This window comes from Pseudorasbora parva, chromosome 2 (genome assembly GCF_024679245.1).
Source record: "Pseudorasbora parva isolate DD20220531a chromosome 2, ASM2467924v1, whole genome shotgun sequence".
NCBI classification, from domain to species: Eukaryota; Metazoa; Chordata; class Actinopteri; order Cypriniformes; family Gobionidae; genus Pseudorasbora; species Pseudorasbora parva.
The window spans coordinates 30,615,968-30,631,616 of NC_090173.1; the positions used below are offsets into that span (position 1 = coordinate 30,615,968).

At 37.0% G+C, this 15,649-nt stretch overlaps 2 protein-coding genes across 4 annotated transcripts; both read right to left on the reverse strand.

Annotated features, from left to right (window-relative positions):
* Positions 1-1,524: 1,524 nt before the first annotated feature.
* rpl27 (ribosomal protein L27) lies at positions 1,525-5,959 on the reverse strand. Its single transcript, XM_067428925.1, has 5 exons — positions 5,884-5,959; positions 5,264-5,346; positions 5,000-5,169; positions 1,949-2,059; positions 1,525-1,616 (listed from the first exon to the last, which is right to left on the reverse strand). Exons 2-5 carry the CDS (start codon positions 5,342-5,344, stop codon positions 1,568-1,570), a joined length of 411 nt encoding a protein of 136 aa, XP_067285026.1. The 5' UTR covers positions 5,345-5,346; positions 5,884-5,959; the 3' UTR covers positions 1,525-1,567.
* Positions 5,960-7,696: 1,737 nt separating this feature from the next.
* On the reverse strand, positions 7,697-14,219 carry rundc1 (RUN domain containing 1). 3 transcript variants are annotated; one of them, XM_067415260.1, is made up of 5 exons: positions 13,686-14,217; positions 12,242-12,400; positions 11,949-12,147; positions 9,966-10,061; positions 7,697-9,878 (listed from the first exon to the last, which is right to left on the reverse strand). In XM_067415260.1, exons 1-5 carry the CDS (start codon positions 14,064-14,066, stop codon positions 9,007-9,009), a joined length of 1,707 nt encoding a protein of 568 aa, XP_067271361.1. In that variant the 5' UTR covers positions 14,067-14,217; the 3' UTR covers positions 7,697-9,006. The 3 variants fall into 3 exon arrangements, with proteins under 3 accessions (XP_067271361.1, XP_067271372.1, XP_067271350.1); XM_067415271.1 differs by having other exon boundaries at positions 7,697-10,061; positions 12,242-12,398; positions 13,651-14,219; XM_067415249.1 differs by having other exon boundaries at positions 7,697-10,061; positions 13,686-14,218.
* Between the last annotated feature and the right edge of the window lie 1,430 nt (positions 14,220-15,649).

The window sequence follows — 15,649 nt, forward strand, 5'->3', positions numbered from 1 at the left end:
ATGTACATGTGGAGATAAAGCATTACCATCAGTCATACTCATTATCAAGTTCGCATTAATCTATACTGTGTAAGAAATCAGGTACAACCCAGCAAGATATGAAGAACTGAAATAAAGGCTTACCTCTCAAGTCCATGGTGATCACTTCCCTGACACCAGCATGCAACAGGCTAATTAAAACTATACGTTTGTCTTGTTTTTTTCATAGAGCATTCTCTGTTCTCAGTTAAGATTAAAGTGTGTCTGATTCTGCAGATAATTGTCAAAAGCAACAGATGAGGTCATTATTTAATGTGACCATGTCACACCACTGTCACAACTGTGATGCCCTTTTTATTGTCAACTTGTCTGGGTGTCACCAGACCAAGCTCAATTTAAGATTGAACATTGGTCTGGGGAGTCTATGTATTTTCTACTGCACAAGAGTGTGATAAATGAGCATTATTCAAATGACTCTCTATGCAATTGGATAGTCATTCGACCACAAGAGGCATGATCAACGAGTAACAACTCATCGCTTCTCTATCCATCATGTTAAACCCACCAATAGCACGCCAGGTAGATAAGCCAGTCTGTGATTGGTTCCTGCAAGTTTAACAGAAGCAGTAGAAATAAATGTATAGGTTTTTCAGACTGAGTTTCAGGGCGAAATCAAATTCTGTCAGCAGATCAAGCTGGGTTTACCCAGTCTAGTCAAAAACTAGACAAAAGTTAAAAAAGCTAACATGTGGGTCTGCATTATTTACCACTTGGCTCTTTGTTATCCAATGTTTATAGTAGAGCTGCACTGTAAATCGCATTTTACATGAAATGATGTTCATCACGTTTATGAAATCGCAAAGGCTGCAATTATCTTTTATGCGCAGTTTGTCAGTGTAGGATGTCTGTGATCAGTTAATAAATGCTGTTCCATCCGAATGCACTGCAAGTTTGAGTTGCTTAGAACATGCATTTGAAAAAGCAACATTCGTCAAACATCTTTCTAAACATGAGAAACATTTGGTCATATTTAATCAAACTGTTTTAATCTGCTTATTTGGCTCACCAACAGTATGATGTTCATAGCGATTTCTACATGGATTTTCATGAATGACATGCCATTGTAATTCTGCAGCATATACTTGGACTTATATAACCCTGCGTGACAGTGCCCTCTGGCTTGCAGAACAGCATTTACTACTGATCACAGCCATGCTGCACTGAAAAGCTGCGCATCCAATAATCGCAGTCTTTGCCAAATCTTGTGTGGTTTTATTGCAATTTATCGAGCAGTCCTAGATTATAGAGTTTAACATCATTCACAAATATCTTGGTTGATGTAATACTATGAATGACACATCCTTACAACACGATCAGTAATGTCAATTTAGACACGATCAGTAACAACCTTGAGGACCTTAATTATGAGATTATAAACTTCAGACAAAATACGCAATCTCTTCCAAAAGTGATTATCAGGACTCAGGAAATAATACAAAGTGATAAAAAAAACACCAAGTTAAAAAGAAATAAGGAAAGGACCACTTTGTGGAATTTTTACAGATTTATTTGCGAAACCAACAAAAGCTTAGAATCGGAGCTTCTGGAAGAACCATTTGTTCTTGCCTGTCTTGTATCTGTAAAAGAAAACAGTCATTGTCATCACTGTATCACCACATTTAGGACATTACATGCTTATATTAATAGAAGCAGAGCAAATATGTTCAGTACACAATTTCAAACTGTTCCTACATCTGAACAGAAGCTTACGTTAGCAGGCTTTAGATTATGCTATGAGTCAAATTCTGCCACAGCCTTGTCTGAATAAATTTAGGGCAAATTTAGCCAATTATCTGTGCACTACACTGTAATCCTTTATGTAACAAAAGCCTTAAAGATCAAACAATATCCAATCTAATTGTAATTGCAAAATTAAATAGTTCAGATGTATCTGGTGACGAAGACCTACCTCTCTTCAAATTTAACCTTGGCCTCTCTCCTGGCTTTGCGCTTCAGAGCAGGATCCCTAAAAACATCCTTGTTGACAACAGTTTTGTCCAGAGGAATGTCAACAGAGTATCTGAGGAAACGATGCATTGATTAGACAAACAAAAGTACATAATTCAGATGTGCTTTGTCACAGTCAGCATACATGAACTCTGAACAGAGAACACCAGAGATCCTACACAACTAAAAAGGCAAATTAAGACCTAAAACCTGTTCTGGCTTTAACACTTCGGGTTCAAGAGTAAATGGATTAAGCACAGAGCCAAAGTAACTTCAATTAACTGATTTGCTCTCATAACCTTGTTGCAACTAACACATTGTGCATAACAGTTAAACAATTATTTTTTTAATTCACAATATAGACAAACCTTCCAAACATCTATTAGTGGTAACTGTACAAGTTCCATTCATAAAGCAGCACATTCAATAATGAAAACTGCATGCGACAGTAAATAACCCACATAATTATCCAATAAAATGCATCGCGCCACAGAGACAATTAATATCCCCTTCCTTCAAAAGTAGTGCTACACCATTTGGGGAAAATATATTTGCGATTATTCTGGGTAAAATTGCGATTTAAATGCGATTATTATTATTGTTTTAAATTTATTTATTTATTTTACAAATGAAAGGTGTGTGTGTGTAAAATATATTAATATGTTTATAAATATAAACTGTGTTTATATATTAATATGACTAATAATAATAATAATAATGATTTACATTAAAGAAACACATGGATTGTCCTATAAATGTTTTACAATTTATTAAGCATCATTTTTCTTCTTATTTATTACCCAAAAGTTTAACTCATACTGAAGGCCAGAGGTTGGCTTCGAGCGAAAAACACCGCATTTGCCTCTAGTAATGACATTAATTTACAGGAAATCCCTTATGTGAAGCTAATGTGGTGGGATATATAAACAGAAGATAGAAACGCTTTGATTAAACATGACAACAATAAATACGACTGCAGCAAAATATGGCGTATTTAAGTTCTTCAAGCAGTCTAGGGTATTTTCATAATAATAATGTATTTTATAATGCAGTGCTGGTTGACATAGTACTCTATACAGTGATAAAGTCTATAATGCATCGTCTGCCTCACTCTGATGAGAAGCCACATCAGCTTTTAAACACTCGACTGACGATATGAGGTAAAACATTATTAAACGTTGCCTTTTGTTGAAGAGGTTTATGAACGCTTCACTAGGTTGTGAAGATGTTTGACTCCTGTTGCTTTTTTAAACGCACGTTATAAGCGACTCAAACTCTCAGTCTTTAGACGGAGCAGCGTTTACTCCTGATCACAGAGCCGCTCTTCGCTAACACACTGGCCATTTATTTAATTAATTAAAATCACAGCCTTTAAGCTTTCATAATCGCACATTGCCCAAATCGTGATTGCGGTTCAATTAATCGTGCAGCCCGATTCAAAAGCCAGCCGAATATAGAGTGGAAGACTGTTCCACAATTTAGGAGAAACTACTGTAAAAGCTTGGTGACCCTTCTTAAAATAAAGGACTGCAAGCAACATTTCATCTGTCTATCTCAGCCTCCTAGCTGATGTGTAAAACCCAAAAAGATTAGCGATATAAATGAGACATGTTGTGAAGTTAATAGGAAATAATACAATCTTAAGAATAAAAATAAATACATTACAAAACAATATTGAACTCATGATACTTTCTCAATATTTTCAGCCATAATTGATTTTTTTAAATTACATTATTAATAAAATAATATTGTATCATAATTAGGAGTCACACAATCCCCCTAAGCATTATTACACATTATATATAGTACTTTAATGTAGTAAAGTTAACTTTAATTTTTGTCCCTCATGCAGTACTCATGCTTTCAAGTACTCAGGCATTCGTTTGATCTTAATAACTGTCAATAGTAAAGGGCATAATCTGCGTTCAAGTAGATACATTCTTTTAAATGTCCCCTTAATGAAGACAGAGTTTGGAAAAACTGCTTTTATTTATAGTGCATCAACTGCCTGGAATGAGATTCAAAGATCACTAAAACTTAGTGTATTTATTTCACTCAATGAGTTTAAGTTATATCTTAATCGAACATTTCAAGCTTTCTGTACTTGTTCTTAATCATGTATTATTGCTGGAAATGTGTGTGTGGTCATTTTTTGTTTTATGTATTTAATTTTACGTTGTTGGTTTTATTTTGTGTGCTGCTACCTTGGCCAGGGCTCACTTGTAAATGAGATATCTATCTCAATGTGATTTTATTCCCTGGTTAAATAAAGGTATAATAAAAAATAAAAAAAATGATCTTTTACACAGACAAGCATTATTAATGCATAATACGTAAAAGAATAAACCATCTAAAAGGCTTTGAATAATAATACTACTAAAACTAAATGTGATATGGGTTTAAATGTTTGTGATTTCACTGAAGACAGTGCACTTCAGATGATCAGTGCAATCAATTATAATTGAAAGCATGTCAAAGTTTATTTTCCAATACTTTAAATGGCTAGTTTATCCAAAAATGTATTCTGCATTTACTCCCTCATGTTTTCGTGCAAGCATTTAAATGTATGCACACATACAGTATGTATGTCCTTGTAAATCTCTTAATCTAATAAAGCAAATTAATTATTTTTACAATGCCTTTATGCCATTTTTTTAATCTTTTAAGTTTAAAAGGAATTAAATTTAGATGAAGTGACCAAAATCTCTCGTTTCATAAATCTTCATTTGTGTTTGGAAGTTGAACTAAAATCTTATAGGTTTGAAATTAAATTTTTGGGTGAATTATACCTTTTAAGTACAGTACAACTTTGTGCATAGTAAGACATTAAATTGATCAAGTGACAGTAGAGACAATAAATGCTTAAAAATGTCTCACTATAAATCAGTGTTACTGTTTTATTGTATTTTTAAATAAATAAGTATATCCCTGGTGAGTATAAGAGATTGTGTGTCATATGAGCAAGCAATGCTCTGAACCTGTGTGTCCCTCTGACTGTTCAGGATGTACACACCTGGTTGGCATAAGGTGGTTGTAGTTGAACACCTTCACAAAAGCCTTGATCTTGGACCTTTTGGCAACCTTCTTCTTGCCCATGGTTGCTGTGACTTTACGAGGATAACGGTCGATGCCTGCGACCAGAGCGTGGCTGTAAGGACGGTCTGCGGTGCCATCATCAATGTTCTGAAAGGAATAAAGAGAGCACAACACTGTCAATATATAAACACTCATGGAAGCCATCTTTCACTGAAAATGGAGAAATATTACTGAAAAGTACCTTGACAATCACAGCCTTGCGTCCGGCATAACGTCCAGCCAGGACCATCACCACCTTACCAGGTTTCATAAACTTGCCCATCTCTGAAAAACATGAGTATGCATGACATTAGCTCTAGAAGCAAAACCAGCATACAAAACACCAAGTGGCAGCTTGTGTCGCCATAACCGTTGTGAGCAAAAATAACGTAAAGGTCTGTTTTAATGAAGCTATAACACAAATGGTCTCTTCGGGGCAGCACATTCACAAGTCTAGATACGGCAGATTACAGCACTACGCTAACTAATAACAATACAGCTGTATTAAAAGGAGAGTAGAAAATAGCTTAGTAAGTTCATAATAGAGCAATTTGGCTTAATCATTTTTATATTGCACACGAGCCATAATGAACACAGGCTGCCAATGGTTCCCCGGCACGGGCAGGAAAGCTATCATGCAAGAAGGCAGAGACGGAGTGACTAATAAACCTATTATCTCATACCCGCAACGTAATATTCAGACAATAAACACTTTAAATAGGCGACAGGGATATTCTCTCTATAAATGACATGAAAGAAACCCCTGTGTGTGTTACTGTTTTGTCGATGTTCATGGATTATTTTCTCGTGTATAAAACTTACTGATGGTGCTCTATGGCCGACGACAACAGGAAAGGAAGTAGAAAGAGCGAGCGTGACCCTTGACACCCGCGGCGAGTGACGTATTTCCGTATAAATGTCACCCCCTGAACGTAAAAGTTTTCGGCCTACTGGGATATACGCGATGTACTCAGGCGTGCGCCTCTGATGTTGATGAAAAATGTTCTTTTTTGTGGATTTGTTGAAGAAACAATAGCCCGTTTATTTTGTAATTGTAATATAACCAATCATTTTTGTACTTAAGTTGTTCGTTAATTTTAAGCCCCAAAAATACAACTCACAACTTCATACACAAAGATCTTTTATTATGAAAACCCAAAATTGCTGTCCCCTGAATATATCGTTATTGTTAATTTCTTTATCTTGTATGCTAAATTGTTCACCCACAAGCAACGATGGCTTAAGTCTCCTTTGCTTTCCTCCCTTTCTTGCTGAATTTAACTCTATTATTTCATTCCTTAAACTCATAAATATCAAAAAATTAACATTATTATTATTATTATTATTATTATTATTATTATTATTATTATTATTATTATTATTATTATTATTTCCTTTTTGTTTCTTGTTATTGTTCATTTTAAGAGTTACAACCTCACTTAATTTCCCTGACATTGTATGTACAAGTTCTGCAGTAAAAAATAAAATAAAATAAAAACTCAGGCGTGCACAGAAATAGGAAATCGTTTTTGTGTGAAAATATTAATTGAAAGGAAGCTTTTGATTTGTGTGTGAAATTAAATTCAATAGTGATTTAATTTCAACTCCACAAATTCAATGAATAAAAAAAAAAAAAATGCAGCATTTATAAAATGCATACTAGATTATTTTCAGAACAATATAATTATTGTAATTGTTTTATAGTAATTATCTAATGTTTGTGGAAATACCTTAACCATTTGATAATGTGGTTATGGGTTAATCCCTATGGAAAATCAAACATATTGTTAAAAACTACACTGAATTGTTTTTTATTCGATTTTAATTCTAATTCCTCAGTTTTACAACCAATTTGTTATACATTTTACCACCCAATTTAAAATTTAGAAACTGCCAAAGCCATATGGTTGATATTAAAAAATATTATATTATTATTTTGTTTGTTTGTACATCCATTCAGACATCAGTTATAATAAGTATATGATAAAATAAAACTATAACTAAATCGAATAGCATAAGTAGATCCATTCTGGTAACACAGTAGAATAATGGTCATTAGTTAACAATATTAGTTAACATGAACTGCACTTATAAAGCATTTACTTCTCTTTGTTAATGTTAATTTCATCATTTACTAAGACATTATTAAAATCTTCTTAACTTTAGTTAATGCACTGTGAAATAACATGAACAAACCATGAACAGCTGGATTTTTATTAAGTAATGTTAAAAAAGATTTACTAATACAGTAACAAATGTATTGCTCATGGTTAGTTCATGTTAGTTAATACATTGACTAATGTTAACTAATGACCACTTTAGACTAATTAGTCTAAAGTGTTACCCCAAATCTATTTGAAACTGTATCTTAATAAATTGTATTATATTAATTAAATTATATATTTTTATGAGAATAAAGAAAGAACAGCAGCAATTATGATAGATTCAAAGAGCATCCAGAACATTTAATCCATGAAATCACTGAAAAGACACCATCATAACATTCAACAATGATGGCACATTTTTAAAAAAAAAAGTGAATGTAATTGACACTGATTTGAAATAAAGACTATTTAGGTCTAAGTAGAGGTACAAAGATAATAATAATTTCTTAAATAGACATGGTGGGGCCAATCATATATTCCGGTGAAGAAAAAAAATGACTACATTAAATAAAAAGAGCTAATAAATGCACAGGGCACATGGTACAGAGAAATACCAAATCAATAAATACTAAATCAATTTCCAGTTTATGGTAACAAACAGTCCCTTCTTGCAGCATGAAGGTTTCAGTAAATCTGTATTTAAGATGATTTAAAGAATGTGGAATCTGGAATCAGAATGTGCACAGCAGCAGGATACAATATCAAAGATTGTACATTCAATATTTCAGAGCAGTAAAGAAGGGTTGACAAGACATTGAAATTACAAGGAGCAGAGCCTCTGAACACTGGCATATTAGGTTATAAACAATTCAGTCAGCATCAATGCACAGGATATCAGTTTCATTTTCAGCAAATGTGTTCGATGCACTTCCTCCTATATCAGCTCTACCGCAAGATTTAGTTTTCTACAATCAGTTTTACAGTCAACTGGCCGAAAGGAGCCAGTTTGTGTGGAGAAGAATACAGTGATTTACAAACAGCAATGACTATCTCTTCATTTGTCAGAATGACCTGAGTGTGTTGATTGACCCAAGCGAGGTCTCACCAGCATGCATGGTCTCCTCAGAAACACAGAGCAGCAATGACCCAGATATGATATGCACTATCCTAGTGCTTGAAATGTAATCACTTTAAATAATGCAAGTGGAAAACAATTTTATAAGAAAAACATCTTATGATTTGTCTTTGAAGCACTTTGCAGTAATGTAGTACACACTCAGGAAATTTGTGTACTTGGCTACATAAAGTTTATAACAAACAAAATGTATTTTAACCATTAAGTTACTACTTTGCAACTATAGGTATGTACAGTGTGTGTGTGTGTGTGTTACAGTATATATACACACTGTAGTGCATCTCAATCATATGCATGGCCCCTGAAAAGAGTTCAAGTAATAAATCATTCTTCTATATAATGTAACGTGGTTGAGTTTGGTAAAAGCTAGACGACATAAACCCTCTCAATGGGTATGTGGAAGCAGTCACATACTCAGGGTCAGGGAACTGAGCACAGCTCCTGTGAGTTGTGACCAACGCAGCATATTAAACCTGCCTACATAAAACCACCCTCTTCAGTTTAGAGACAGGAGGCATTCGAGCCAACTGCAACACAGTCTCAAAAAAGTGCACAAGTTGCATCCTTTCCATTTTTTAATTCCAGTGTACTTTTGGGAATATGATTTTAACTTCTGAATAAAGAGAAATAGTATTACAGAATCTGGTTTTCCATCATAATTTTTATATTTCCATATCTCACCAAAATGATGAAATATATTTAAGCTTAGAACGCATCTTTGATATTTTTCAGCTGCCTGACAGCCAAGTCAACAGGAAGGCTGAATTTGAGATGGCTGATGCGGCCCAGGATTCGCAGGGCACCTTCAAAGCCTGTCTGGGCCATGTAGCTCCAGGGCTGGTAGTGTGAGTGTATGAGTGTCCCTGACTTACACAGCAGGTTGAACCATGACACAAGCCTCTGCTCATTGAGAGCCATACACACTAAGGCCTTAAACTCAGAGTCTGCGCTACGTTTGAATCGTCCGTGCTCTTTAAGAACTGTATGAATGGCCCATAACAGAGACTGCTTGGGTGTGACCGTCACAGGACCATCCCCTACAGGCAAACTGAAGGATTGCGAGAGCTGTCGGGCAGGTGATTCAACGAACGCCTGGCCGTTTTTGGAATGATAGTACTTGACGAAAAGTTCCCAAGGATGCAGGGTCTGAGGAGAGGCGCTGAAGGGCAGCAGGCAGGAAATGGGGGCAAGGACCAGGCTCATGCCCTGAGAAGGAGCATACAACCCATGGGCCAGCAGGTCCCGGAGCGCAATGGCTAGCTCTTTACGCACCAACGCAGTGAGTTCGTCCCGAGGTCCTCCTGGCAACAGGCAGGCAGAGTAGCTGACCACATGTTCCTCCGGAGAGATGGGCTGCTGGCGGGAGGCTTGCAGACGCACACACTCCACGGCTGCTTCGAGTTTCTGTAGCAAGGGGCCGTAATCTTGAGCTTCGGCACCCTGAGACCACACGTTCTGGGGCACATGGCCTGCAGCACATCCAAACTGGCTCAGAGCAAAGATCTGCAAAACCGCTAAGGCTTTCTGGATGAGCTGGAGCCCAGTTTCCCGCATCCTCTGGGCTTGTTCGGGATCCACTTTGGATGTGAAAAAAAGGGATGTAAAGTTACATGTCTTAGCTTTAAAATCTAATGAAATGGTATTATAAAGTGAAGTGTAATCACCTCGCTTCATCCCTCCAGTGGCTCTAGCATTTGGTCCGTCTGCTTGGGCCTGCTGGCTCTTCACACCATCATTCAACAGAGGGTTCCCTACTTCATCTGCAAGGTGCAAGATCAGGACAATGAACCTAAATGCATTTATTTTACTCTACAAAGGCACATCAAACTCAAAGGTAACAAAGGACGAATTTATGCACAGACAACTGCAGATAATGGCATGAGAGTCAATAAGATAAACCACCATTCAAAAGTTTGGGGTTAGTAAGATTTTAAAAAATAAATACTTTTTTAATTATACAAATACTTTTAATCAGCAAAGATATGAGATTTTATCTGCATGTTGGTCGCACCCATAGACCGTAAAAAAATATGGACGACTCGACATCATCCGTTTCCGCTTGCCACATTTGAAGCTTTCAGGCGGCCTTGCACGGCGCGGACATCTTGGGACCGAATCTGCGCAGTAGCGATTTCGGGACCGGAGTTGCGCAGTAGAGCGCAGGAAGTAGAGCAGGAAGTATAGTCGCGATATCAAAAGCCCGCCCACACTCTCGCAGATGCAGAACAATTAATTATGTTGGTGTGAAATAAACAGTTATGGAAATGTAGAAATTAAAGCTAAAGCTCTAATCTGCTCCCAAAAATTTCGAAAAAAGTCCGTTAGTGCCTCAGTGACAACTTCACTCAGAGAAGACGTCAGTCTCAGCTGTCAATCATGACGTCACCCCCCCCCGTTTTTATAGCATCAAATAACTAACTAAAACTAAACTTATTTTAAAAACGAACACCTGAAATAAAATCATTGTGATGATAACTGCCTTTAGTGACATAAACTAACTTTGGGGGAAAATATTTGAAGTGTAATTTTATTATTTAGTTTGCCTCGCGTCCATTAGAAAACACAGAGGGGCGGCTATACTGGGACCGGTTACCGGAGGGCGATCGAGGCGCGAAAGCTTCAGTAAATGAGAGGGAGACTGCAGGCTTGGTCGCACCACATGACTTTGATTTAGCAGAGAAACATTATTTTAAATATTAAAGGAACTGCATGTAAGAAATGTATTTCAATTAATCATAAAATGGTCCTGATATGTCACTAGACATTAAGAAATCATGTTAATTTCAAATACTTATATCACTGACCACTAGCCTAGAAATCTAATCTGCCGTGAGTGTCTTCTAGCAACTCTCAATACACTTCTGAGCTATAATAACCAAACTCTGGTCAGGCCAATCACATTGTTTATAGAGTCAGTGGGCGGGTCTTAACATAATGACGACAGAATTGCGCTTGCTTGCTTCTAGTAAACACAGAAGCTGGCAAGAGGCATTGTAATCAGTTTAATCTGTCAACTAGCTCCGCTTCACGTTGCTCTGGTTGGTTGTAGCTCTATCCAATTGTGTGCAGAGGGAGTTTGAAAGACAACCGTTTATCCCGCCCCTCAGATTTGAGCCCTTTCAATGGTGAGTTTCCAGACCAAACATCTTGATGTGGGTCTGGCTTGTCAGGATTACTGACAACAGTAGTCCGAACAGGATAATGTCATTTAAAAAGTTGTTGTTGCAGCCCTCAACTGATGTTGATATTTGTTTTGGACTGAAGCTCCCCCATCCACCTATCTACCAATCACAAAGTCAGTAGTGTTTGGGCATCCGTGTTACCAGCTCTGCTCTAGTTACCACAGCTGCAGATCTACAAACGTTCCTGCTGATCCTGCAGCCTATCTGGCAACCTCGAGTCAGGGAGGAGGGGGAGAGGTAGACACCGCTCTACAGTAATTTGAAAGTGACTGCAGTACCAGTTTTGGACACAATCTTACATACACTTCCTTTAAGCAGTTTCTTTTTAGAAATAATAATAATAATAAAACATTATTTCTGCTTATTCATGCTTAGCATGAAAGAAGTGTATTAGGTCACTGTACATAGAGTATAACTAACACTTGAAAATATATCACATCAGTAGCCCAAAGCAGACCTCCTCACCCTGTATAAAGTTAATGAACATCTCCAGGTCTCTGATTTGGGTCTTGAGCTGCTCAACCAGCTGCTCCTTGACTCGAGCTGGGTTGACAATCTGAGCTATAGCAGCATCCACTCTCTGTCGGAGCTCCTCTGGAGTGAGGTTCCCAATGTCTTCATTCAGATTCACGTCCAGCTTCTTTATTAGCTCATCAATGATCACCTAGACCACAACAATGGTTTCAAGGGTTTTACTTGCATCTTCAAATGACTTTAGGAATGAAGTCAATGGTATGAGAGAGCATTATCAGTCATACCCTCTGCCTCTCCATGACGACAGACTGAGGCAATGAGTCATAACTGCCCTCCTGGTAGGCGAAGCGTTCCAGGTCGTCGAGTTGGGTCTTCAGCTGGAAAATCAGCTCCTTCTGCTTCTTTCTCTGAGCTTCTAAGCGCTCCCTCTTCTCCCTTTCACTCTGCATATTATAAAAGCAAAAACACACACCTTAAAAAAATAAAGTCAACCTTAACCACAATATTTACACTGTAGCTAGCTGAAGAAATTTGCATAAGCTATGGGGAAGGATAATGAGCTTTTAATTGATTTACTTAATTTGACTTCATTTTGGTTATCTAGAAATGCAATGCAAGTCAGAACAGATATAACTTTACATAGCAACACACACACAATGTGGCTTCAGGTTAGCCATAATCATGTAAGTGTCTACATTTAATAGGCTCTGAGCACAAAATGTAGCTGATTAATACAAAAAAAAGAGAGAGACTGAATAAAACAAAACCAAGTATGTGTAATATTAGAATAAAATACACACTAAAGTTTAAAGAAAAGTCTGCACAAGGGTCGTGTTCATACTATTGTACTCACCAATTGATCCTGCAAGCAAAGTGATTGCAGAAGAGGAAATAAGGAGAAAGGAATGCATTGTAATGGCAGTAACAACAAGATACTCCAGCATATGAGAAGGAACAGGAAGAAACACAGGGAAAGAGTGACTTTTAAATGTTCCTTGTGTGGTGTTTACTGTGTCTTTTAACCACAATACTGTGCTGATTAATTTAAAGGGTGTGTTGAAAAGATGCCGAATGAAGCTATTTAACAAGAGACATAGACAAATTGAATGTTGACTCCTGAGGGAAAGCACATGGCCATTGTATAGGCTGATTACGTGTGGGTGGTGGGTATATCACGCACGGGTGCATATTGTTATAAGGTATTGAAGAGTACTGAAGCAGGCCCTTTTAAAAACAAAACAAAACAAAACTGATGACACTGTAGATTAGGCGTTTTCAACGTTCATGGAGACATTCAAAGAAACATAGAGTAAACGTACATAATTAAGATTACAAAAAATACATAAAATTATATAAATAAATAAATACATCTAACAGTACAATACTATAATGATGAGGGTGGTAAATTATTATTCCAAATAATACTTTAGACAGATTTACAATAATGGTTCCAGCTTGGCAAAGCAGGTTTAAATCCCCAAAACAGCAGGTCTTAGCTGACTTCAGATGGTCTAGCTGAACTCCCAGCCTAACCAAGTTGTAATTAATTTGAGCTGGATTGCAAGCTGGTCCTTCTGCCCAAAGTCTATAGATTGACCACTCTAAAAGACTAGTGATGCGACTGAGACACCAACTATATTAGGCTGGTTTAATGCGTTTAAACACCTCCTCCCCACCCCCTTCAGGATAGAACTCGAATCCACTACGACGAAAAACAATGAAACTCACAGAGTTTTCCAGCATCTGAGCATCCTGTGCTCTGCACCCGATGACGTGGGGGCATCCTTTGAAAGCAAAGTCCTCCAGCTCCAGCAGCATCCTCTCTTTCTCGTCGCTCTGCGCGTGGACGATCTGTTTCAGTCGAAACTGCACTTGAGCGAAGTGAGACGTTAACGCGAGGAGCGATGAATTCAACTGCTCCTGCTCATCCTCTAGCTTCCGCAGCCTGGCTACCATGTCTGCATCGCTGGACGACACGGAACCAACCTGCGTGCCCTTCTTCCACTGCTCATCCTCCGGGTTAGCCACGGCTCCAACGGGCGCCCAGCGCTCCCCGGCTCCCGCGAAGGCAGCTTCGCTGTCGGAAGTGGACACATCCTCCGTCGACATCTAATTGACAGGTAAAGTAGACAGCCTGGCTGCCCTTTTACAGAAAACAACTTTTTTTTAACGTGAAATCAGAATATACGCAACTACTCCTTCAGCAGGTGCAGCGCAGTGTTATACTTACGTCTTCAGAAAACATTGAAACGTAAGCGAAATGACTAAGATCTTGCTGTAATGTGGAACCAACGCAGCAGAGATACAACAGACGTGACTTTCTATCCAGATGTTCTATGCATCAACGAATGTGTGGGCAGGATGTTCACGTCAAGTGCGTAATGACGTCAGCGAAACGCACTGTTAAATCGACGCCTTTAGATTTTGTTGAGCTTTTCTGTCCATATTTACTCTGCCTTACACTCTCTCTGTTTGTTTTAATGAAACGCCCTAAGTGTCAGAGGATTGGACTGCGTGCCAAACGCACCCTACGACTTCTATGCCATAGCAGAGATTTTTATTACTGCCATCAAAAAAAAGTTACAATTAATCTAAACTGGTTGACCACTAGGTGAGACAAGCAAATAAGATTAAGTTGTTTTTCTTTCTTTCTTTCTTTCTTTCTTTCTTTCTTTCTTTCTTTCTTTCTTTCTTTCTTTCTTTCTTTCTTTCTTTTTATTATCCCATAATATGTACAAGTGGGCTATTTATGACAACACAGTAAAAACTAAATGTAATATTGATACTTTTAAAAATGTAGTTGTCCTTCTATGCATAGAACATCAGCTTTACTATATACAATTATTTTTAACAAAATCTTGTTAAATATAGAAAAAAGTTCCTTCAGTCACTTCGACGTTTTGTCCATCCGATGACACTAGGGGTCGCACTTGACTTGGGAGCACCAAACTCTGATAAGCCTTTTGAGCATACTTTTCTGGAGACGGCACGGCATATACTTCAGCGTCACATGATCCTCCAGAATTCATTCTAATATGATGATTTGATGTTCAACAATCATTTTATTACAATCATTGTAGAAAACAGTTGTGCTGCTTAAAAATGTTGTGGAAACCATGATGCATTTTATTTTTCGGCATTATTTGATCAATAGAGAGTTCAATAAACAGCATTTATTACATTTATTAAAGTATTTATTATCTTTTGTAATATTATAAATGTCACTTGCGATCACTGCATGTTTGATGAATAAAAGTATTAATTTCTCTCCTTTTTTAAATCTTACCACAAATGTTTGAATAGTATCATGGTTTCTAGAAAAATTAAGCAGCACAACTGTTTTCAACACTGATAATAATCATAAATGTTTGTTGCGCATCAAATCATCATATTAATGATTTCTGAAGGATAATGTGATATTAAAGTAATTATGCTGAAAATTCAGCTTTGATCACAGGAGGAATAAATTACACACACACACACACACACACACACACACATATATATATATATATATATAATATGTATTCACATAGATAGCAACTGCTTTATATTTGGATACTATTGTACTGTATTACTTTTTACTGTATTTATGATTAAATAAATGGAGCATGAGTGAGCAGAAGAAAAATATATTGAAAAATAATTAACAATTGTAATATTTCCAGACTTTTGATAGGTAGCCTATTTTC

Coding starts and splice junctions, on each gene's coding strand:
- rpl27 (XM_067428925.1), bottom strand. CDS start 5,344: ATGGGCAAGTTTATGAAACCTGGTAAGGTGGTGATGGTCCTGGCTGGA. Junction 2,060..4,999: donor AACCACCTTATGCCAACCAG/GTGTGTACATCC, acceptor TCGTTTCCTCAG/ATACTCTGTTGACATTCCTC. Junction 1,617..1,948: donor AAGGTTAAATTTGAAGAGAG/GTAGGTCTTCGT, acceptor TTTCTTTTACAG/ATACAAGACAGGCAAGAACA.
- rundc1 (XM_067415271.1), bottom strand. CDS start 14,066: ATGTCGACGGAGGATGTGTCCACTTCCGACAGCGAAGCTGCCTTCGCG. Junction 12,399..13,650: donor TTTCGTCGTAGTGGATTCGA/GTTCTATCCTGA, acceptor TAATATGCAGAG/TGAAAGGGAGAAGAGGGAGC. Junction 10,062..11,948: donor GTTCATTAACTTTATACAGG/GTGAGGAGGTCT, acceptor TGCACCTTGCAG/ATGAAGTAGGGAACCCTCTG.